This window comes from Embiotoca jacksoni, unplaced genomic scaffold (assembly GCF_022577435.1).
Source record: "Embiotoca jacksoni isolate LCO1_2020_lvr unplaced genomic scaffold, fEmbJac1.0.p SCAF_49, whole genome shotgun sequence".
NCBI lineage: Eukaryota > Metazoa > Chordata > Actinopteri > Embiotocidae > Embiotoca > Embiotoca jacksoni.
The window spans coordinates 143,090-168,963 of NW_027185402.1; the positions used below are offsets into that span (position 1 = coordinate 143,090).

General features: G+C 40.9%; 1 protein-coding gene across 5 annotated transcripts in view; it reads right to left on the minus strand.

Annotated features, from left to right (window-relative positions):
- The window catches only part of LOC138210913 (protein phosphatase 3 catalytic subunit alpha), a 66,644-nt gene that overhangs the window by 24,168 nt on the left and 16,602 nt on the right, over positions 1 to 25,874 (minus strand). For all 5 annotated transcript variants that reach the window (XR_011179297.1, XM_069170344.1, XM_069170343.1 and 2 more), the window contains exons 2-6: positions 15,973 to 16,173; positions 3,979 to 4,103; positions 3,273 to 3,384; positions 2,700 to 2,845; positions 1,737 to 1,876 (exon numbers count right to left, since the gene is read on the minus strand). Coding sequence is in view for 4 of the 5 variants with exons in the window: in XM_069170344.1 (XP_069026445.1) it covers positions 1,737 to 1,876; positions 2,700 to 2,845; positions 3,273 to 3,384; positions 3,979 to 4,103; positions 15,973 to 16,173 (724 nt within the window). In the remaining variant the exon portion in view is untranslated. The remainder of the gene's footprint in view (positions 1 to 1,736; positions 1,877 to 2,699; positions 2,846 to 3,272; positions 3,385 to 3,978; positions 4,104 to 15,972; positions 16,174 to 25,874) is intronic.

Consider the following 25,874-nt stretch of genomic DNA (forward strand, 5'->3'; position numbering starts at 1 on the left):
TGGGGAAAAAGGCGAGAGCAGATGCCGAGAAGGAATAAAAAATGCAGGGAGTCTGTTTTTCCTTTATAAGGGACAAAAAATTTGAGATAAATGTTTTAGTTCTCGCTTGATTTCCTGCAGCAGATGCAGCTATGTGCCATATGGTGCTGTTCGGTAGACAAGACGCATTTTGGCCTTGTTTGTTTTTTTGGCAGTTTGCATTCGGAGTTTCGATCATCCCCCATATGTCCAACTACAGAACACAGATGTTAATGAGCTCCTTGGATACCGCGAGGAAATTAGTTCATCATGTGTGATCTAAGGGCCACTTTGTAAAAAAATGTTGTAAAAAATTAAGGCTTTAAAGTTGGGTTGATATCAAAACCTTTAATAAAAGGGAAAAAAAATAATTAAAAAAAAATCCCTTTTGGGCTGACTCATCTGTACTGCTAAGGGGAGGCAATAATAAAAGTAACCATATTTGAAACGTGCAATTTCATGCCTGAATTACGTTTGTAAAAGTGTTACGAGCGTGCCTGCTGTGCAGGGGGAAATACTGGTTGCTGCAAGACAGAAGCAACAAAGAAGCTGATGTTTTGTTTTCCGGGAGGGGTGTTGAGGAACGGCTCGCTCTCAGTCTGGCTTAAACTGTCCCATAAATCCTGAAAGCCAGTGTGATGCCAATTAGCGACCGTCCCCTGGGCAGATGAAGTGGAGGACACTGACGAAAACAAGACTCCAGAGGAATTTTGACCAAATGGCAGCATGTTAAATCGGATGTTTGTACAACACATGTGACGGTCACATCATTTGAAGTCAAAAAAAGGCGAATACCTACCATTTCTGTTATGTTCTTTTAACTCAGACCCACTGTGGATATGTGATGTAACGTCTCAATAAACTAAGAAAAGACAATTAGGCAAAATATGCCCTCACAAAACAGCAGAAGTGCTGGGAGTCCATTTCTAAGCCTGAACATTAAAATACTATTAAGCCAGTAGTTATGAAACACCTGCCATTAAGAAAAATGAAAAGCGAAAATGCATTTTAGGGGCCTCGGGACATTTCTGAACACTTCTCCTGGCTTGCCTCGGGCACGGCGGGGCCAAATAAGCATTGCTCAGGCCGTAATGAGCGGAGGGAGTACCGAACGCATTCAGAGACAGGACTGTGCCTGGTGGTAATGTGCCAGTTCATTACGTTTTGTGACAGAGCAAGCTGCTTGCTCCGAGCATTTCCTCGGCTTGTTCAGTTACTCAGCTCAAATGAAGGTGATGCGGGTTACATAAATACTGGCGACAGGCGAAGGAGGAGTCTTGGAGATTCCTCAAATGCACACCATGTTCTACGAACTGTCGCAGGGGAAAGAAAACGACGAAAAATGGACATCAAGAAACAAGACTGTTTTGCTCTCCTTTTGTTTGAATATTCTGTCTTGAAAGTTATTCATTGTGTTGAAAATCACAGACAGTACAGCCAGAACTAATCAGTAGGGTTGTTTAGTTTTCCTAAAATTAATCAAAGAACCAAATTACAATACGACCTTTTAGAAATACCGCCGCCGAGATACTGTTTTTAATTCCAGTTGCCAGAGATAAAACATGGTAGGCTTGCAAATGCGAACATAATGCCAGCAGTGAATTAAAGGAGCTGCCTGGAATCATGAATGTAATAGTAAAAACAAACATCACCATTAGACAAGTAATAAATGTCTTAAAATATTACTTTACTAAAAATTTTAAGAGAAAAATTCTTACCTGTAGAAGTAGGAACAGCCTCGCACTGTGTTGTGTGTGAAGTGCTCTTGGCTCTTCTCATTCCCAAAGTCCTCCAGGGGGTCGGACCACAGCAGATCACACATTGGTCCGTACGCTGGGGGCTCTTTGAATCTGTCTAGCTGTGGAAGAAAAAGGTAAAAAAAAAAACCAACTCCTGTCAGTCTGTTTGGCTGGAAATATTTCAAGGTGTCGCACGACTGCAGAGAAAATACTTTGCTGCTTCTTCTGCCAGAGTCATGTTGGCTATTGTAGAAATATTCCTCATTAAACCAGCTAACATGCTCAGTGAGGTGATATTAAATTGTTTTCTAGGTTATACTGCATTGACGACATGTCAAAGACAGCGCTCATCTTTCAGTACCTCGAAGGATTTTTTTTTTTTTAATCTTTTTCAAAATGCATTGAAAAAATTTGATTCTTTTCAAGCAATGAAGATAAATGACTTTGCTTTGAGGCAAGGATAGCTCTTTTTCTGAACAAAAGCTTGTGGATTACTGGATGGGTAACATGATGGACACTTCAATAGAACAAATTCTGTTGTGCATGCCCTCTGATTGCAGCCACCAAATCCATTTGGAATGATTGAATTAGTTTGAAAGCAGGATCCGACTCTTCACCATTTTTTAATCAGAGCGAAGAGCAGACCGGTGCTTACAAATCCCCCGTGTCCAAGTCCTGAGCAGTATCTGAGACAGATCTGGGTGAATCACTTCAAGCATTGAAAGCTAGGTTTGATATTTTCACAGCACATCAGGCTAAAAACGAACACAGTTCTTTTTTCTCATGAACTTGAATGAATGCAGAAAATACACAAAGCGGACAATTTTCGACGAATGATGTGTATTTTTAAAGCTTTTAACGGCCACTTGCTGTTTAAACACACACATCAAATGCAGATTTATGAAATTATGAGAGAAAAATGATGTCAAATCAGACACATACTTTCCTGATGTCGTCAAGATTTGTGATTTCTGGAGATAGTCCTCCGTGTACACACAGGAACTGCTGGTTCATAAGTGCAGCCAGGGGAAGGCAGTCGAAGGCGTCCATACATGCGTCATACACCCTCTCTGAATACTTAATTCTACCTGTCATGGGGGGAAACAGGGCAGGGAGAAGAGAGCATTGCCAAGTCAAACAACGTCGCACTCAAAAATTGGGGCAGTGTGCTAGTCTGGGTTGGAAAAGGCTCTCCAGAGTGCCAAAAAAACTTCCCAAACATATTTAAAAAAACAGCACAAGGCTTTTGTTGTTATTTTTTTTTTTCCTACACTGTCTGAGTCCAATAGAAATACTGTAGATCTGACATGTGTAAATATCAAAAGGGCAAAAGTCTGAGTGAATCCAACACCAAGCCAGAGGGTGCTTTTAAGTGAGCGTTTGAGGTCGGCGGTTAAACTGGACACATAATAAACAGCTTTTAGAAAGAATAACTCAATTCTCCTTCGACAGCTTCACAGACTTTGACTTACTTTTACATTAACAGGAAAAAAGAAGTGCAAAAGCATTACTTACATTCCTGCTTAAATGTGAAATACTCTGTTAAATGTCGACATTCATGATTCCCACGCAGCAAAAACAGTGTTTTGGGGTAAAGGATCTTTAAGGCCCACAAGTACAGCACACACTGAAACAAAGAAGAAGAAGAAAAAGAAGCAGGGAAAAGTCAGCTTGTCATCTTCACTAGTACTCAGAGACTATCACTTTTTACAGAGTAGCACAATACAAGTAGTTCTGCTCATAATGAAACATTCATGCAGCACGTTTTGCAGCATGTTAGCTTGCTAGAGAGAAAAAGAGATGACAAACCTGGAAGGGAACCATCAGAGGACAGGTGCGGCCCATTCCATTAAAATATATTTTATTAATAACAGTATGATATTTCAGGTGACATGGCAGGAAATGTATATATATATATATATATATATATATATATATATATATATATAGTCAATTCCAACCTTGCAGCTCCAGATTAAATATGTGTATTTTGCTTCATATTAAAAAATCTCTATATATAACCCAAAGCTACACTGTGACATTTGCTATCCAGGCCACATTTGAAGTTATTACAAAAGCCTATTACCACTCCAATATCTGCTGCATGATTTGATCTGCGCTCAGAGAAAGCTATTAATAAACACAGCTTCAGTCGAGCACATGGTGTGTGTCACACTTGATTAGGGCCCTTGTGAGGACAAAAACAAATACGCAGACTCACTTCAATACTGAAATACCCTCTGTCGACATAGTCCCCCAGGAAAAGGTAGCGCGTGGATGCTGGTGATCCTCCAACTTCAAACAGCTTCATCAGGTCAAAGAACTGCCCATGAATGTCTCCGCAAACTGGAACATGGAAGGAAGAAGACCAAAAGCACGTCAGGGGAACAGCGAGTTTACAGCACAGAATAAAAACAGATGATAGAAACATGGTGGCTTATTTCCATGTTTTCCATCAGATGAGAAGAGCTCCAATGTTCGATGTCCATGTGAACCTGCTATTAAGATGGCAGAGGATGTCATTATTATACAGACAACACTTCATTTTTTGTTTATTACATCCATTATATTCGTGTTTTTAACTAAACAATGCAAAATTAATTTATATAATCTTAATTTACATAACATTTCCCAAGACATATCCACAGAAGACGAAGAAGTTGGAGTGTTGACGTCTTGGACGAGCTGGGGAGGAGGTAGCGGTGGATCTGACTCGATCCCCGGAGACACTGTGCCCACCCACCTTTAGCAGAAACCTGACTGCACCACAGGCCTGTCAATCACACAGACACGCCCCTAAAACATACTGCTTTTTGAGGTCTAATAAACTAAGAAGAAAACTGAAATCTATTGGAAAACTAAGGAGTGAATTTAGCGAATGACACCATAATGACTTGTGGAAAAAATTTATTGACTTTGTATTTAATGAGAATTTGAATGGGAGTTTATGGAGCCGGAGCCTTTTTGCTGCCCTCAGTTAAACATGAGGGAGAACAATTAGCATATTCTAACCTCTTGTTAAGCTAAATGTAAACACAATGGCTAAAAGTCTTTGCAAAACAGAAGCAGAACAGGAGTTCGCATTGGTGCTGCTTTTCAGGGCCGGAGACAGACTCGTAACGCTCCTTCCAGACTGGTAAGTAAACAGCCTTTAATGCTAAATGTGGCCATGTAGTGTGCATGAAGGAATAATTGTTTACGGTCAGTTGGGTACTGGCCATCGGCACAAAGTGGTAATGTACAAAATGGGATTTATAAAACATTTAGCTTCACATTTCCATGGCAGGCTCTAAATGTTAAAAGTTAAATTCAGTATGGTTCAGAGTGTTATAGCCGTCTTCCTACTTGCACACATTTTAATACTACATCGCACCCCATTTTCTATATAAACTCTTTGTCCAATATGGAAAGGAATCATAAGAGTTGGCTTCAATGTCCATTTTCATACCTTGCTTTTCCACCACATCCTCTTTCAACCTCTTTATGACCTTGAGGTGTTTCAACTGGCTGGTAGTAAGACTTAATATGAACACGCCTCTTGTTGCCAAATACACTAAAGTTTCATTGGCTGAAACCATTTGGAGAACTTTCAGCTGTATCCATTTCTGAACTTGTGCTGTTAACAGCGATTACAAATCTGGCTCATCATAGCAATTACTAACAGATGATTACTAAGAACATGTTCACCTCATACTGTCTGTTACTTCACTTGAATTCCCATGAACACCAGTTCCACTTGACATGCGTCAATCTACTGTCATATAAATTCTATGCTGTTTTTAAGAGCACAGCAGGCGGCTATTAAACACTGTCAGGGGAGTATTCTCAGATGAACACATCTGCGGCAGAAATTAGCCACCACAAATGATTCAACCTGGATTGGTTTCCTATCGCCCCATGTGATCCTGTACTCTATTACTCCCGGGGGAGATGGGATATGCAGAGGACACAGGAGATTTGCTGCTTAGCCACCACTGACTGACAGTGTGAGGTCATCTGATTTAAAAGTCAATTTTGTAGATGCTATAAAAGGGTGGTTCAAGGGTTGGTTTCACCTGAACTTATTTATTATTCGTCATAAATCTTCTTATCATTTGTTCTAAGCTGGTTGCCTTTTGGACAACTTCTCCCCATAAAAAAAGATGTTTTTTATTACAATATTAAGAAATACATTTAAAGTACAGGTTTCCATATTCATGTGTCTGTGTTCTAATAGCACAGTAAGTCCTTTTAGAAGTAGACTATGATTGTATTTGTTTTCTGTTTTTCACCTCAATGATGGTTTTGGACTTTCAGCTGAAATTTAAAACGTACTGAAAGCTGAGAGAGAGTTAAGCACACATCGACAGTAACGCTAAACATACAGCCAGAGTCATTAAGAACTATCTTCAGCGACATCATGAACGACAAGCCCTGCAACAGATGGTGTGACCCCCACAGAGCCCTGATCTCAACATCATGGAGTCATGCAGGGATTACATGAAGAGACAGAAGCAACTACAGACAGATTAAATTCACATAAGAGCTGTGATAAATTCTCAAAAATGCTGGGAACGAACTACCTGCCAAGTACATCGAATAAATATGTGCAAGTGTGCAGAAGAGCGTTGTTTTGAAGGATAAATTTGGTCACACTATATACTGATTTGATTTCGTTTTTTTTCCTGTAGTTACTGAATTTTTAATAAAGTATTTTTGAAAAAATATTCACATTAAACTCCTCAAACTTGAATTGTACTGTACTTACAACAACACGTGTTAAAAGTCAAATCCCAGCAGGTATTTTTCCTGAGAAATGGGAGCAGAATTTGGTGAGAAATCCCAGGGGACCACAGGATCTTAATTTTAAGCATTCATTCCTGCTGTTGTGGTCTTTACCTGAGGGAAAGCGGGGAGTCACTCCATGACAGGTAAACACAACTGATACAGTGTACTAAAAAAGGATTGTGCAGCGACACACAGACATGGATTGAAACCTGGCTTTAAAACATTTTCAGCAGCACAGCTGTAACTACATGACTCCATTGATTTTAATGAGGTCAATTGACATGTAATGCTGTAAAGATTAATTATTAACTGTATTATTAGCTGTAAATGCTACTACAATGCTTTTATTGTTACGGTAAAAAGTTCATTTTAAGCTTTGACTGCATTCTCTAAATGAATGCCTTCAAATTCAACACCCTTTGCACTTCAGTTGTTTTAGTTTTTAGTTTGGGAATTACAATCATGGCATAGGGATTGGCACCGTGTCCCCACAGCAAGGAAGTCCTTAGTTTAAATCAACTAACATACTCTGTGGACAAACTGTATCTAAAAATGTTCGTAGTCTCGGGTCTAAAAAGTGAAGCCGATGCAGAAGTCCCTCAAAGCGCAATACCACGGAGGGCCATGAGGGGCTGGCTCCAAAAATACTCTGCCTCCAATCGACTTCCATTCAAAAAGCTTTCTGAAAATACTCTGAATATTAATTAGATATTGGGCTCAAAGAGAGGTGTGTTTGGGGGGACGCCTGGTTTTATGGACATGTCTAGGGTGCAGTCAGGTTTCCGGTATTGGTTGACATGCATAGTGTACTTGGGTTTTCAGTCAGATCCACCCCTTGCTCCTCTCGTCCAAATATGGTCACTATGGGCTCCAAAAAAAACACAAAAAAAAACTAAGAGAGCGATGGCTGAAATGTCCGACTCGAGGCTTCAAAACAGTTGTTCACAAACCAACTGGTGACGTCACGGTGCGTTGCCACTTGGGTGTGGATAGATGGAAATAAACTGATGGGTGTTCGATCAGTCTGTTTGTACTGCAACATCAAAATAAAATAAAGTGCAAGTCACCCACATGTTAAATAGTGTTGACTAGAATAATAACCATGGCCATGGAAAAACATGTTACAAGGGGCTTAGATTTCAATAGATACCAAGTCATTTACACATTAAATTAAATCTATACAGCCAATGTGATCAAAACAACAATTAACACCAACAGACCCTTTATTCTTTTTTTGTCTTCTTTTTTTTTTTAAATTTAAAGCCTTTTTAGTTCAGTAAACAAGTTAGAAATGTCATCATCTGAAAGCTGTACTAACCAAATAACGCAAAGATAATTAGCAGTATTCACTGAACAGTATCGCAGTTACCGCAACGATAAGCATGGCATCCATGTCTGACGACAACGTGCCTCAATTCATCTAGTCTTCTAGTAATCGCCTAATTAAGTAATTAACAACAGAGTGAATAGATTTAAATCTAATTTAAAAAGGACAGACTTCTTTTTGTGAGGCTGTTGCCTTGTGAAGTGTATCTAGGAGCTAGAAATACAATAAGAGGATGTGAAAAAGTCGTTCACAGAGATGCCCAATTAGTGGGAGCTGGAGGACAGCGTTGGAGAGCAATTATCTCAAGTTACGAGCCTCGTGAGACAACTCGGAGAATCGGCTCTCCTTGACTGTATCGTAAACCTCAGCTTTACCATTTGTCTTTTATTAAACCCACACTGTGCAACTGTTTAAAATCCACAGCGGGGAATGACTTCAAAAAGGAGCCTTGTTATTTGTGTCTAATTTCTAAAGATGTCCTTACTCCCTCAATCAAGCCAAGTCTAGTGCAAACGTTGATCTATTTTAGATTGGTTTTAAAGTTGGTGGGAAATAGATTTAATGGAACAAAAATGACTCAAACTGTAATTTGATAAATACAACTTTAATAACAAATGTTTCATTCATCTGTACAAGAAAAAACACACATTATCTTCATAGTTTGTTGAAGATTTGAGATCATTGACATCAGGTAACATACAGCTGCTTTTCCAACCAAATCACTATGTCTATTTCTTTCGCATATTCTTGCCCTACAAGATATTTTTTGTAAAACAAATCCCCACATTTCTTTCAACAATAACTTTCACAAGTCACCCTGATCATGTAAATATCATGATCATAGTTGACATTACCTAATTTGATTAAATTTAATGTACATATTTGTTTTTATTTTCCTATATGACTTTAACGCCTAGTTTACTTGTGTCATGAGTAGGGGTGTGCCATAAAATTTCTACCATTATAAAAAAAAATCCTATCTTGATAATGGTAATATTTCGACTTGTTGATGTAAGTTGCACATAGCTTCAACAAACATGGCTGAAAGCGGCTCCACGGTGGACGAGTTTGTTCCAAAAAGCAATGCGACTTCAGTACTGTGGTTTGGTTACAAAAGATCAGGTGTCCGAAAAAAACACATTCATATGTTTCTTTTTCCTGAATATTAGACTGTTGGAACTCTTCTGTATGATCTGCAATATAAAACTTTAAACACTTATTTTGAGGTTTGCTGACTGTCTGTTTGTGGAATTCATAATGAAATATTTTTCATTCTTTGGTCATATTGTCAAGAATATCATTATTAAAGAAACACTCTGAAATATTGTGATATCATTTTAGGGTCAAATTGCCCACCCTGAGTGACGAAGGTGTGAATATATATCTGAAAGGGACAACTAGCCAGTCCTAGTGGTTGATCTTGCTTTAACCAGAAGGGTGTGTGACGCAACGGCTGGTTATTGCCATGGAAACACACCAATTGCAATGAATCATTTAAACAATGGCAACTTATATCTCTCAAGGGAAAAAGAAAAAAAATAACCTAGGCTGCTACTGACCTGATAAAGGACGTCTTTGAGCATCACCCATGGCAACAAAACAGTGAAACTACTGTGTAAATGAAAAAAAACTGATGGATGGAGTGGGTAATCATTTCCTCTGTAAAGCAACTGGTCTAAAAACAGTTAACCGTGCTCTGGAGAATACAATACTGTCTGAAGAGATGACCACCGAGAGAGCAGTTACTGTGAAAATCCAGCTTTCCGCTGAGCTGTAGGGCTACGTTCAAACCGCAACAGCGATATTTTTAAAAACTCAGTGTTCACGGAAAAATTACAAATATTTTTATGTTTGTAGAAGTCCAGTGAGGGAGTAAGAGGCTGAAATTTCACCTGAAGCACAAGTCAAACCCACTGTGTGTGGGAGGACTGCACCTCCAGCTGACCTTCTGAAAAGCTATTACTTGCCGGTGAAGAAAACAGCGGGGTGACACGGCGATGCAGGGAGTTCAATCACTGGCCAAAAAGAACCGACGCGATTGTCACTCCGCCCGAGCGTGTACGACGCTGGTCGATGCAAATCAAACAGAAACACTACGGCAGCTCAACTCCTCCAGCTCGGGGCTCTGCTTTATCACAGCAAACGCACAATCCGCCCATCACTCTGTTCCAGTACACCTACAGACATGCTTTGCCTCCCTCCCTCTTGTCACACAAACACACAAGAACGAGGTGAGAACCAAAGCCCACATAAGAAGAGCAGGTGGGAGTATATTATCTGGAGTGAGAAACAATTCGTTCTGGCCATCTCCTGCTTCTGCGCTAGAGTGATCTCTCCGAGTAGCAGCATATCAGCGGGCAGCAGCTATTGAGTGGGTGGTGGGCATTACACAACCTGGCTTCAGAACCTACACAGGCCACTCCAAAGGCCGGGCTCATTGAGCGAGTGAAATCAACGGCGATGCAGACTGCACCAGATCGTGTTTTGATTGAGACTGGATGATAACAATATCCCCCGGTTTTTTGCCATGCCACTCTCCTGCAGAGCATGCATTTATGCAGAGGCGGGGGTGGAGTTAGAAATCTGTTATGAACATCAATCTGTAGGCAGTGTTTCAGAAGCTCATATTAAAAGTACAGCAGAAACAATAAATATCAAAATGTCTGATTTATTGCTGCGCATTGAAGAGCCGAGCCGTCTTCAAATGACTGTGTTTGTGTAAACCACCAGTACCCAACCCTTTATAAACGGTCTCTTTGGAGCAATTTAATGCCTCCCATTTAACCAATACATCTACTATATACGAACTTTGAGCTCTCATCTTCCATTATTTTCTTTTCAGGATTTCACGTGTAAAAACAAAAGATTTCATTTCAACATAATTTCTGTGTCGCAAAAATAATTATCTCCTGTTGTAACTTTTATAAGCACTTTGGTTTATGTCGCCGGCAATGAGCAAGGCCTCAATAATACTGGATTTTTTTTTTTTTTTTTTAAGGTAAATAGAGACATCAATATTTGAGAGTTTAAAAAAATAAAATGGGCTGATGGTAATTTTCTTCACACAGACAAATCAAAATGGACAATTTGCCTTCATCGAAGTATCACTTTCTTTCAATTTTATAAAAATCCATTTCAAGGTGAAGAAAATTATATTACTCACCATGGCTCAAATGTTTAGTTTGATGCAGTTTAGAGGGGGAGAGTGACATTTTCTGTAGCAATAATTTACAGACAGTCTCCTAAATGCCTCACATGCAAGTTACTGCCTGATGCTACAATTTACTGATGTTCTCTAAACGCCTCACATGCGTGCACTAGATGCAAGCTTGCAGGCTGCACAAACAGAAGCCCCCAGTTACTTGTCTCAACATGTATCGGGTACCATATGCAAATACCATTATATCCACTATACGCCAAATCCTGCCCAGTGGATTTTATCTTTCTAGCTCTAATGTCCATACAAGTGTATTTCTCATTATAAGACAGGCAACTCAAAGAGATGTGTCATCACAAATCTGCTCTAAGAGAGTCAAACACCGCGATGTGATAGAAGCTTGACTTCAACATGTTTAAGTAGAGGCAAAAGCTCCGGCTCACTGACGCTGATGAGATTTATGGCTCTGTAAACATAGAAAAAGTTATGCATTTTAGAAATTTTTAACTTGGCTGTATTTAGATATTGAAATTTGGTACTGAATGAACGGGCATTTTTCAAAAGCAGATAGTACTGAATCAGTTTGGGTCGGTGCCATAGAAGTATCAGAGTTGGGTAGCCACCCACTCAATAGCTGCTGCCCGCTGATATACAGGACACTGTGGTTGTTGTTTGCCGCTGTATGTGGAGGGAACGGTTTCTAAAAGACCACAAAAAATATCTTCTCACCCTCTTCCACTTTGATTTATATGGTCTCATTTCTTTTCACTTGTCTCAACATGTATCGGGTACCATATGCAAATACCATTATATCCACGATACGCCAAATCCTGCCTAGCGGATTTTATCTTTCTAGCTCTAATGTCCATACAAGTGTATTTCTCATTATAAGACTGTTGCATAAGAACCTATTGGAAAGATTTAATGGCCTTGCAATGCTGTGCAGAGCAAACACGCGTCACTTTAAGCTCATAAAACTGCCACTCTCATCAAGGTCTAGTACGACCTTTTTAAGGTGTACGCAGGAAATTCCACAACCAAGGTCTTATCGTTTCCTTGTCAACAACACTGCACATTCTCAGAAACGGCTAATGTTATGAAAAATGGGCAGCTGAGGCAAAATACACAGAGTGCATTTCAGATCATATTGTGCAAATTCACCTCAACACGTGGTTCAAGTGAAGCGCGTTTCACCGTGTTTTGTCATGATAGAGATCACGCTCAAAGTGGAGCTCACGCATTTTAAGCAGGTGTATGAACAGTGTAAAAGCTCGCTGTTGCCTGGTGATGTGGCCGTAGGAGCTCTATCGATGGCTGACTTGTGTGAAGGCCATGGGAGCAGCTTGTACTCAGTAGCCTAAGCCAGCTCCGTTCGTCACACACCCTCCCCCCTCCCTTCATGAAAACCCCACCTGCCATCTGGCCCGACGAGGAAGTGACTGCGCGAGTGAGAGAAGCAGAGGGAGATAGCTGACATGTCATGGCGCTTTGCATCGATGATAAATATTTACATACTAATTTGCTGACCATGTGGCACTTTGGAATTGGAGGTGTTTTAATGGGTAGAGAGATGGGAGTCAGAAACGGCTCCTGACCACTGACACGGTGTTAAAACATGGCAGACAGAAAGAAACAACAACAACAACAACAACAACAAAAAGGTTTCTAGAGAACGGTGTGTGAGGTCGGGAGCGCGCGAGAGGGAAACACAGCGGGAGCATGAGCGCGCACAACAGAGAAATCCTTGTCGAAAAAGACTACTGAGTGGGAGAGGGGTTGAGACAGGGGTGTTGAGTGGGAGAGAGAAAGAAGTGCTTCATTGCAGCACTCGTGAACACTCACACACACACGCACGCATACGCACACACACACACACACACACGCACACACACACACACACACACACACACACACACACACACACGCATACACACACACACACACACACACACACGCACACACACACACACACACACACACACACCCTCAGGAGCTGGGCTTGCGCGCAGAACCGGAGCTGTCCATCGTTTCTGTGTAACACAACAAAGGAAGGAGGCTTACCGCCCGATCCATCTTTTGTTATGCTTTGAAAATATAAAAGCGAGCTGGTAGCAGGGCTTCTTAGAATTTAAAAGACAATCTGACCACGAGGGGAGGTCAGTATCAGAGCATGTTGATGCACACCAATCCAGAATGGGGTCAAATTAAGCCATGAAATCAAGTCATGTTTTTACATTACCTGTAATAAACACAAGACAGAAATCGAATCCCCTCCCACCCCTCCTCCCTGCAGTCATATTTGTAGTGTATTTAAGTTAAAATCTTACATAATAAATAAATTAAAAATAAGTCTCTTCATATTTTTTATTTTTTTTCTCTGCGCTCCACCACAATGAGAGTAGAGGCCCAGAGAACGAGCAGAACCGCTGCCTCGCTGTGGAAATGAACTTACTTAGAGGTGTTTGGTTTAAAATGGAAGATCAATACAATTTGGTTGAGTTTCAGTCCGAGTTACAAGTTCATTCAGTGGGATGCACTGGTGCACAGCCAGCTGACAAATAGTGATTTCAACCTTACGCGTTGCTTGCACAGTGATACTTCATCATGCGCACACACCACTAATATATAAGACAGATGGTTATGTGTATACTAGGGGTGTCACGATATAATAATACTGTCAGCATACTTTCTTCCTTTGAAACGTTTGGGAATGAAGGAACCAAATTAAACAGGTCTAGGCGATGGGCAGAAATAATATTTGTTTTTAATAAGAGAGTTTTGGAACATTTCATTTAAAACAAACAGATAAAAAAACAACAACAACAATAGGCTTTGACTCAAAACCACAAGTGCACAAGGTGGGAAAGTGCCATATACACTATATATATGATATATTATATACTATATACTATGGTGTGTGTACTATATATATATATATATATTTTTTATTTTTATTTTTTTTAATAGTCATAACAATGACAGCTTAGTCGCAGGTGTAGATCGACCTCTTTGAGCTGACCAAATCAGGTTAGAGAAAGATTATTGATCGATTCCTAATGGATTAATAATCAGTTAATCAAATATAAATAGAACGATAATTTCAAATCGGGACATACTGCCTCACCTCATTTATTTGTTTCATAACAAGCAGTAATCAGTATGAATGAACACCTACTATCAATACAGATATAATGTTACACTCTGTCGTACTGTAGCATTCTAATTATTTTGTTAAAATTTTCATTAGATTTCTTGATAATGAATTCTTTTGGCCACGATAATGCTGTAGTGAAAATCCCATGTAAATACACGAAGCTAAATAATTGCTAATCTGTTGCTCAGGTGCAAACGCAGAGACGGAGGCAGAAAACAAGGCTTACGATTGTGCAACTCGTTTGCATGTTTTTGTTAAGCTTCACCCTCTTAAACAGCCAGACAAGATATTCTGTTATCATAATGACCTCAATAAACATTGGAGACTGTTTAAAAAAGGCCCGTGCATTTATGAATTTATTTTGAATCCCTGCCAAATATAAACACGAGTCTCGCTGGACTATATTGTGGGAACGATTTCATACTAGAAAATGATGGGTTGCCATAGATCCTTTGAGGAAGTCTCTGCCTGTTGATTACAACAACATCAAAGAAGCCTCATCAGAAAGTCTAATGGAGGAGACGGCCACTTGACCAGGAAGAAGGACAACAATAGCTGTGCTGGATTTGTGCATATGCATCAGCAAACCTCCCACAACAGTATTGTTCCTTCTTAGGCAGCGGTGAATGAGTTCAACTTCAGTTGCTGGGTGCTTAGAAAGAGTGTAAAAAAGATTAATACATCCTTGGGAGCAATTAGAGTCCACAAGCAAAGCAGGGTGATGTCAGAGATGACGCGTCCCTGCGTCAGAACAGTGTTTTAATGCACAAACCGACGAAGTGAGTGAGCGCCAGCGGGCTTGTTAGTTTTGCCAATTTGGATGAACTGAACCTGCGTGCTTCTTAAAATACGCTACAATGGCTCGCTGCATGGTCCACGTGTGGCCTCGAGGTACAGTGACTCAGTTAATTGGCAAAATTAAGTTTTCATACTGCTGTCAACATTCAGTCCTCTCCTCCACTGTGTTTTGGTTCGAACGCGAGCGTATCTGCAAGTTGTTTCAACCTTCTTTAAATTCTGCTGAAGGAGGTTTGAAGTTTTTCCTGAAAAGTTGTTAAGCAGTCCAGAGGTGATGAGGCCATGGTGACATCTTCAAAAGTCTTGTTTTATTCAAATAAGGGCCTGATTTACTAAAAGTCTGCGTCTGTAAAATCACATGCAAACTTCACACCACCCCCAAAACCATGTCCGAGCTGATCTGCTAACGACGTGCAGTGGGGATTACGTCTTTCAAATGTGCAATTCAACACACGTTGTCCATTTTGCGTGTTTGCCTGAATGCATATGTAATATTGGCCGTTTCTACTCAAACATGCAAAATCCTGGGAGGGGAAACAAAACCTGAAAGTACAAAATGGGAGAAGTGATTGTTGTGTATTTTAGTACGACTGAAAGGCACGTATTGACCAGGTGCGCAAATCTGGAGAGACGGTTGCTCTTATTGTGGTGAGACGGAGACGCAGGAAACCAAACCTTCTGCGGTCGCTCTGTTTTCCATTGCTGGAATCACTTTAACACACGCAAACTCCTCATTTAAATACAACGATTTGCACCTGATTTCAGTGACGCAGATACTCTTAATAAATCACACGCAAAACGGATGCCAAATAAATGTGCATATTTTTGGGGGGAAACACGCAGTTTAGTAGCCTTTATTTGAGATCTTGGTAAATCAGGCCCTAAGAGTGTAAAATATCATCATAGTTTAGTAACACAGAAGAAGTACCATAAATTGACCCATCAATGTGCTGATTAGTTGTTCCAGCTCTACTCTGGTCACAAAAACAATACGTCATATGTGACATCTGACCTGTGACCGGGGCCTCGATGTCCAGCAGGTTCTTCTCTGCACGCAGGATCGCAGCGCCATCTCCTATGAGCCTGAGAGCCACCGCCTCCTCCACGCGGCCCTCCTTGGTTAGGTGAGCTTTCAGCACGTCCACTTTGGGCTTCCCCTCACTGTCAAACACCTCCTTAGCTGTCAGCCGGTGACTGGGAGGGAAAGGGACAGCTGCAAGGGTAAAAAAAAAAAAAAGAACAAAAAAAAAGGCATAATGACGACTGACATATTTACAGTCCATTAATATACATTTCATTGACAAAAGGCTTATGAGAATACTCAGGTAATTCCACATCGCTGAGCAAACGGCATTTAAGCCGTTTGATTAGCAGGTACTTTGTACCTTCCAGGGGATCGACTCCCCGCCGGAGACGGAGTTGGTGTTCACTCCCATGCCTCCAGCCCACCCTCTGAGACAATTTACCAGATTGCTGCTATGATCTGTGAGTCATTCACTTTTCAATATTTATAACAGACCCACACATCTTCTAGTTTGCTGGGCAATATTCATAGAAAACCAGATTACACTTTGAAAATGAAGCACAGAACTGAGACATCTGTTGTTTTATTAACATAAAACGCCTTTCATGTGAGGACAAAGTCTAAATAACCAGAGTATATGCAGGGTTAAATATGTGTAACCATCTCTATATTTAAACATGCTGTTTCATTTGTTTCATAGGAAGAGTAGAGATGTCTTCTTCAGTCTAACATGCATTTATATTTACATTTCAGTTAGTTATTTAAAAGAAAAAAATGATGTTTATTCCAGAGGTTCCTGAAGGCATCATTGAAATTAGACAAACTAATGCCACAACAAATCTCCGATTCTGTCAATTTGTGTAATTAGTGGCTTAAAAGAGATAACTTTTCAGAGCAATTCAATGTACTCCAGCAATTTTAAACACAACCGATGCATCAAGAAGCTCGAATGCTTTTAGCATGTGTTTTGATTTAAAACACTCACCAATCTAATTACGACATTAAAAAAAAAATAGATGACATTTTTTAATGCAAAAAGCCCAGCAAGTGTAGAGACAGATTTTAAATGAAAACTTGCAACAAAAGAACAGAAACCTCACCATGTAACTCTGAAAGGACCTCATGTCACTGCCATTTTAGCAGCTGACATCAATTAAGTAAAAAGGAACTTGAGGCTTTTAAATGAACTTACTGTTCGGAAAACCGACTTTTAGTGGCCTCCACCTAAACAAAAGTCAAGTGTGTTCATATTTTATAATCCCCTGATGAGCCTTTTACTCACTGATAGAAAAGACACAAAAAGACCCAATTTAAGACCACATCCTGCGCACTAAGCCAGTTACAAATGCATTTAGTTTGATGGCTGTTTGTCGAACATCAGTGGTAATCAGACCTGCCCTTTATCTGTGTCACGGTGTGCTTAGTGACGGGCGATTTTTGGGATCTCGGCTGCAGCGCTTAAGGCTTTCTAACAGGCGGACGTTGAAATGGCAGATTTACTGGACTTGCACAGTTTCACCCTGGATATTTTCAGTTACCATGACTGTGACAGTCACCGAGGTGACAGAGGCAGGCTATCTGACTGGGGATGACTTACACTTTTCTCTACACTTGTTCTAATCTACAAAACTCAATGCACTTTACCACTGCATAAACCAACAAATGAAGTGGGAAAACTTTTTTCTGATATCCTAAATTCAACATTCTGATGCTGGCAACTTAAACGGAAACTACGACTGTCCTACTTCGCTGACAAGGATTTTTTTTTTTTTTCCTAAACTGCTATTTTTATTGATAAATATGCAAACTTCTCATCTAAATTTAGTTTAAGCTAAATAAATACTCAATGCGCTAAAATAAATAGTCTTAAACAATATAAGACTGATGTCTTCACTTGGGTATCTGGGGCATCCAGAGATCCCCATCGGAGATAGAATTACCCAAGGCCCCGGGTTGGCCTCTCCTGTGCACCTGCTGCGCAACTCTAGCCGGAGCCTCGGGGCTTTAGACTCCCAAACAACCACACCGCACCGGCCCCAGAGATGTTTGAACACATACAGTATGAACACTCATGTCAACTGTTATGAACCTGTTTGGGGGCATTTTCCACCTGAAAAAAATGTAGTTGTGGTTTAAAAATGCCAGCTGGGTCAAAACTCTGCAGCTTGATTATGTAACGTACCACACAGGATGATTAAAGGTCCCATTCGGGCATGTTTGACTATTCTTAATAATAATTTTCTGTCTAGTTTCCCCCTTTGAAAAAGACATTTTAATAAAAACCACCTCCCTCATGACAAAAAAAAAAAATAAAAATCAAGACGATTCATGTTTAAGCATTGTGTAAGTTGCCCATTGGACCAGGAAGTGTTTCCAAAATAGTTGTGATGTCACACATTATGCACACCGGCACACACTTTCAAATCAGATTTTAGGTGAGTACTGAGAAACTCTAATTTTAGCTGAAGAATCAGAGTTCAGTCTTCTCGTGTCAAACTCCCAACTCTATTCTTTACAGTGAAGCTCGAACAGCCGAGTGAAATAAGAATGAGCGAGTATGAATCACTGAATATTAGGAGTATTGATTTTAGTTGGCCGTCCTCGTGAACTCTATGCAACTGTGTGTAGCAGTCAGACGGGAGCAGAGGGTAAGATGCTTACAGTATTTTCTTTAGCCCACACTGTCAGCCAATTCATTATTAATGCAATTACAAGTAAACTCCCGAGGTAGTCGACATACAGCGACGCTGCTGCTAAATCTGAACTTAATAAAAATAAAACTAGCTATTTTCAAGTGTGTCTGCTGAAAATATATTGTGTGGCGAGACAGTTGGAGGTAGACCCACTTCATAAACATCACATGCGTAGTGGGGATTCTATGTAGCAACACACCGGAGGCTGAACGCATTGAGTTTCAGGAGGAAGATACGTGGGGAAACCCCATATCTAACAGCTTTAATGCTTATTTGGTTACCATAAACAATAATCATAGTCATTCAATTATTGAAATACTCGAAAGTGGTGAAAATTGAAAAACACTCCCCTTCTAAATAGAAACATCCAACGGGAAACAAAGGCGAGTTGACTTCACAGCAGTTCCCACAAACACTGTCGATGTCGAGAAAGAGCCACATCTGCTCCGACTGATGTGACAAAAAGTGACACGTTCTAAAACTCAAATCACAAAAAAAAACCAAAATCAAAAAACATCTTTAATAGAATAGAACCCACGAGAAAGCTGCGGTTGTTGGCAACGCCGGCAAACTCTCAACACATCACGCTTCTATTTCCTACAGTCGTGACAATGGAAACACTGTGAACTTTACCCTTGTGGAATTTCTAACAGCCCTCTTATTAACAAGAGTAACACCCACCTCTGCCAGAACATTACATGGCACATTGTGCACTCAAAACAAAAAGGTGTTACTCCCATGACAAAAAATGAAGTGCTCGCAGTTGAGGGACCAGGCCAACATGGATTAAAAACTCCATCAAGGATAAAAAAAAAAATTAAAATTAAAAAAAATAAAAGATTACTTTCAGTTGTTTTTCGTTATCTGAACAGAAAAAAGAAATTGTGGTGTCACATATTGCATTATATAACGATGCATTGCAGTAATTAGCTGTTCAAAGTCTAACAGAATAAAATCTCTCAAATCCTTTTACTCCCAAACCGTGCTCTTATCAGCGGTACCAGGACTTTAACATCGAGCAGTTGTTGATTGTTGTGCATAACCCTGTGCATCTATCCGTTCTTTTATAGAAAGCTTTATAGCCGTAAGAGCATAAACTGACCCGCGGCAATCTGCCTGAAACTCCAGTATGACTCAGAAAATGTTCTCCATTAGCTGGTCGCTCTAGCCTTCATTAATTTTACCATTTCTCTGTTCCCTTCGGTTATGTAACTGGGAAATTACATCGCAGCTTCAAATCTAGCATGAGAGAGAAATGACGGGAGTGAGAGCAGGTCAGAGAGGATGAAAAAAAAAAAATAATAATAATAATCTGGAGGCTGATTTAACTTTCCCTGGTTATTTGTCTCAGATTAGTATTGTAATTTCCAAGCTACAAATTAAAGCCATCCATCAGCCATTAGGTTTAAGGCCTAATAGAGCACTAATCCTCTGAATGTCTCAGGGGCGTGCAAAATAAACTTAAAGGTGTATTTAATGAAAGTAAACCTTTCTGCATTGGGCAGGTCTATAGCAACATTGGAGCATTTTTATCAAGGTTTTGAATGTATCACCTTTAGGTAATGAACCCCCACCGGACACTTTTGTTCATGCAGCAATCGTAAAAGAATAACTATGCAGAGTACAGCAGACATTTAGGTGTGAATGTGGAGAAATCTGCACCGCGGGACGCGGCGTCTCTGCAACTGCTGAGAGGCAGTGGGACACGGTCAACTCGAGATGTTGAGGTTGGTGTAGTTCAGAGCTAATGCAATCCCTCTGAGGAGACAGCGGGAGGTGCGCAGTCATATGGTGCTGCACAGATCAGCTTAATTGGAGAAAGTGAGACAGACTGTTGCAGAGCTCACCGACCCCTGGCTTCATTTAGTGAAGAACATGGCGTGCGATTGTGAGTCTGGCCTGATGTGGCAGTTCAGATGTCTACAATTCCTGCACATCATTTTTCTAAAAGAGGCCCGCCAGCTCTCTGAAAAGCTGTGTGCAAATCCAAACATTTTAAAAACAACACAAATCAGTGCAAATGCATTTAATGATATTCAGGAGAAATTTGAAGAATTCAGAAAAGACCTGCACAGCAAGAATGAGTCTGCAAATTTACCATCTGCACACAATATGGTCATGCAATTGATATGCAACAAGCACCACTGCACAGAAATACCTACAGCAAACCGTGACTGCGGTGAGCCAAACCATTCATGAACCACAAGCTACCAGCTAATAACTACCTCTGTTTGAAAGAAAATATTCATTCTGTACGGTCTGAGCTGGGCTAGGATCGTGGCCAACGAGTAGGCTTTCATAAAACAAATGAATTCCAACCAGACAGATGCAGCGGGCAAAGACAAGCAACCACCGCTAGAAATTCTTCCAATTCCAGGACCAGAAACTTCAAACCTGCCACGCGCAGCAGCTTTCCATCAGATGCCAAATTGACCCGAAAAAATATGGCTGACGTTTGCATGATGCAGCAGGGGCCCTCCCGGAGTGTGGGCGAGACCCGGGTTGTCACTGCCCACGTCAAACCCTCTACCCCCTTCCAACAGACAGGCCACCATACCAGCAATTTTCCTCCCCTAAGACTCAGCATGACCAGTGGAAATCTCAGCATGACCAACAGGGAGCTGAGCCAGAACAAAGACGCAGGAACTATGCGAGTGCAACAAAGGTCAGTGAATACAGAGTATAGAATACCAGAGGTGATTTGACTGCTTGGGCAGATGCTATCATGCAAAAGGCAGTGTGGTGTCTAATCTAGAGTGTGATACTGATCTATAACTTTGCTTCCTTACTCACACAAAGCAGCAGTCATGATTTGGCTCGTCCATTTGCGTTTTTCAATGACGGTGCTGCGTCTTTATCCTCAGGCCAGGTAAGTGGCCGGCAGCACAGGCAAGATCTCTGTGTAATGAATCAAGTGGAAACTCACTATCTGATCAAACGCGAGTTAAATACCAGCGCCAGGTGAGACAGCACAACCAAAGTGGAGTGATATGCAGCAGTGTTTGTTTGCATTAGTCAACGCAGAGAGAAAGAAAAAGGAAAAGGAGCTGATAACAGTATAGTGTCGTTGCGCTATCTGTATAGGAGATTAATCTGCTATTGACAGTGCAGAAATAAAAATTTTAAAAATGAATCACACTCAGACTTTTTCTCCAGTTGGAAGCCTTTTTGTTGATGAAGCATCCACTGTGTGTTGTATGCACAGAGAACGACTGCCAAGTGCTGAATAGGGGCAGTGAGAGTGTGCAGCTCACTCTCTACCGATAGTCGGGGTTTGTTAATTAAATTACATAACGACAGTGAATTGGAGTGGGACAGGAGTCCAGGATGAACAGAATGCATGAGCTTCTGGAGACGGGAGGAAACAAAGGACATACTGTACACCGGAACGCAGCTCAACTTCAAATGTCATCTGGCAGCAATTTCACCGCTTCATTATTACACCGTTCGGAAGCTGATTACCTGACATGCATAATGCAGAAGATTGAGATCATATGGCTATCTCTCCTGACAGCAAATAACGGCAGCACCTGAACCATACAAGACATTATATTCACGAGGTGATAAATTATTTGCAACATGACCTACCTCGCACACAGAATACCGCCCGATGTCTATAAGTCAGAACGGAAACTGGCCCATCAGTTTTTTTTTTACAACTCTGTCTCCGTCTCCAACCCACATACAAAGCTTGTAACGCTGTCAATCAATAATTCATAAGTCAGCACTTCTTATAAATCATCTATTTCCTAAATTCAATAATCACGACATAGATTTCCGTTGCAGTCAGCAGTACAAATTGAATATTTCAATGCCAAAAGGATTTAAACAAGATCATAGAAGGGACTTGAGGCGTGATTAAGAGAAACATTAATCTAAGGTTTTATAGACCAGGAACCTTCCTGTTCACTTAAAGTTGTTGGATATTTCTGCAAACAGGCTCGACTGTATCACGGAGCTGATGCAGCAGCACAGCAGAATCCCTGCACCTGCTATTTGTAATGTGACTCAGTGTAACGAAGAGGGAAACTACCGTATTATGTCATGTGAGGATGTGTTAAGATGGAAGTGAACCTATAGAGCGTATAGGACTCCCATCCCAGTGAGCACTGACCACAAATTTAAAAGGGCCCGAGGACATTAGGACTGATGGTGAAAAGTTCACTTAGAAATCGGCGTGAACCTCTTTACCATGCATTAGCAGGGATGGAAGCCGGCCCCGAACGAAGCGCTTAGCAGAGCACACAGCTTTGAAGCTCAGTGCTTTGAGTCGGCTGATTACATCTGTGTGCTGTTATTGTTATGGGAAAGAAGGAGAGCAGAGCCAACGACGCTCACCTTCCCAGAGATGGAAAGAGAGAAGGGAAGCAGAGTCATTGGTTGCAAGTGAAGAAATAAAAATGCAAAGGAGGTCTGAGCAGAACTGTGAACAGAGACTCAGGGGGCTTGTATCAAAGACACATATCGAGCCATGAACATGAGTAATGCTACAGCACACAGCAGGAATCACTTATTCAATCACTCGTGCACACAAATTAACAATTGCTACGTAGAATTCATAATTTGTACGGTTGTAATACTTCGCCTGCTCCCAGAAATGAATAATTTATGTCCTAAAGTTACTAAATGAACTCTTCAAATTACTCAATTCATTCCCTTCATTTATTGTAGAAGAAGTAATACATTACATGATGCTGTGGCAAGTTCAGTCCGATATGGTTTTAAATGTAAAAGAGTCCTCAAACTATTTATTATTTTCCTTTAAATTAATACTTTTAAGCTGTAACAGTCCTTTTGTTGATATTTCTTGAACATCCTCCAATTGTAAAGCTCCACTGGATGTTGTTGCAGCTGTCCTTGCACGGCTTCAGTCTGGAATTAAAATTTTCTATAAATTAAAATTATGAATCTATCATGTAGTTGTGTAACTGTTTAATCATCATACTATACACGTTTTCCTTTCCTTAGTTTAGTCTATGGCTGTGGCCTGTGGTCAATGTCATAATTAATTGCTGCACTTATGCCTGCGACTTTAATTTAATGCTACCAGTGGACTATTACTGTACTTTAAAGAGCTGCTGACCACCACGATGTGCTGCAGAGACATAAGCATCTACAAACAGGAGAGATATTAGATAAAAGTGAATAAAGGGGTTGCCACGGAAACAGTGGTGTAGAGTCTCAGCCTTAATCTTTCATCTATCAAAATATTGGCTTAAAAAAATGAATTGCCGGCAGCATGCTACATTCTGCACCGAGCTGATCCAACGGCAGGAATCTGAATAGAAAGCCTGATCATACATGTGTAAAAATGGCATACTGGCATAAAGAGGTAAACACAAGCAACAGGAGCGTGATGGTGCATCTGACAGCTGTTCACTGCAATAACATGTGTGGCCATCTGCACAGAGGTTGCCGTCAATGACAGTTATCTGGGGAGAACTCATTATCAAGATGGACAGGTCGTGTGCTAAACAAGCCAACAATACACCAAGACCTGCATCCGTCCTGCCATGGCTGTCAGGGTTATCAAAGACCCTGGAGCTCTGACAGAAAATAGCCCATAGCGGTGTTTCAGAGACCCACGCAACAGCAGTGCGAGAGTGAGTGACAAGCAAGCGCTAATCCTACTGTTGCCTCAACAGATTTTTGATGAGAATCGTAGGAAACATTTGCAGAAGCAGGTGATCAAAATGCAGCGCTGCTCAGACAGCACTCTGACTAAGTACCTGATTAATTAGTGAGCTGAGGGCTGAAGCGTGGGAGGCTGACGTGGGTGAATGTCGGGGATGGATGAATATATATATGCATGGGAGAGTGGATGGAAGGGAGTAGGCGGCGGATGCTGCGGCGGGGCGGGGGGGGGGGGGGGGGGGGGGGGGCAGGCAGGCATTTACTAAGGGATGTCCCTGTGCTGTTTTTCTGGTGGTGGTTGGGTGTGCGGCGAGCCATCAGTGCAGCAGAGGATCAATGACACAGTCAGAGGCCGCCGGGGACCTTGATCACGGCTGGCAAATGACTAGAGTTATATGGAGCAGGGCTGGGGGAAGGGCCTGAGCCAGGAGGAGTGAAAGATCAGTCGATGAAGTAAAAACGCAACAAAATGGATGAAAACGGAGCATCTGCTAATCTATGACCAAAAACATTCACACCCAGACTCAGAGTCCACTGACGAGATGTCCCTGCAGATGTACCACCCTCGCACAACTTTTAGTCGACAGCAACGTGTACGCCGCGCCTTGATGCCACACGGTCAAGTCAGAGCAATGTCGAGAAAGTCAAATTAAATGTTGACACCATGAAAGAGCTCTCGTTTCTCCTCTTAGCAAAAGGAGCAGTGCTAAGGTACAACAGCTTTCACTCTTCTTTGATGGACTTTAACTGACCACGTCATCAAGAAGCACGGATGGCTTTCGCTCCATACAGAAAAGTAACATCCAAATGTTAACGTAGCCTAAACATTGTTTTGGTAGCAACATGCAAAATAGCAAAAGTAGCAGCATGGAGTTCATATTTAGACATTTATCATATTGGCTCTTTTGACAGTGGTGCTTTCCAAATTTAAATAATCATAAGTCATTTCAAAAGCAAGCTGCTGAAAACTAATAGAGATGCTTCAGTCCAATAAAATGGATTGGTTTCTGTTGTTAATGACCTTATTAAATGGATCTGTTATCAGCGATGACACACCCGATCCCCATCAAATACACTTTCTTTGTCAATGTCCTTATAAAATTCCGTATTGAGCTATCGGCTGTATTCATTCTGTCACGGCAGGCCAACGACCGGCCATCACATGAGCTTACATAAAAATGACTCCAGTGAGGTGCACAAAGGTACTGGAGCATCCGCTTGTCATAGTAATTTATGTACGAAAGCTCCGACATACATCAAAACAAAATTCTTCATACAGACATAGAGAACAACGTAGGCTATCACATCCATGATAAATGAAGTCTTTGGCAAAATCAAATGATTGCAAACAGGATGAGTTTGCGTTTTTACTTGAAAATGCAAAAGGTCAAGGAATCAATAGCGAGAAGCGTGATTCATGACAAATGATGACACCTCATCCTTGGCTAAAGATGTATGTTTCAAAGTAATGTCCTCAATTTACTGAGTTAGGCTTTATTCCTGTTAGGTAGATATTACTATAGCAAGATGTCATGCTAATGATGCTTATTTCAGTACAGAAAA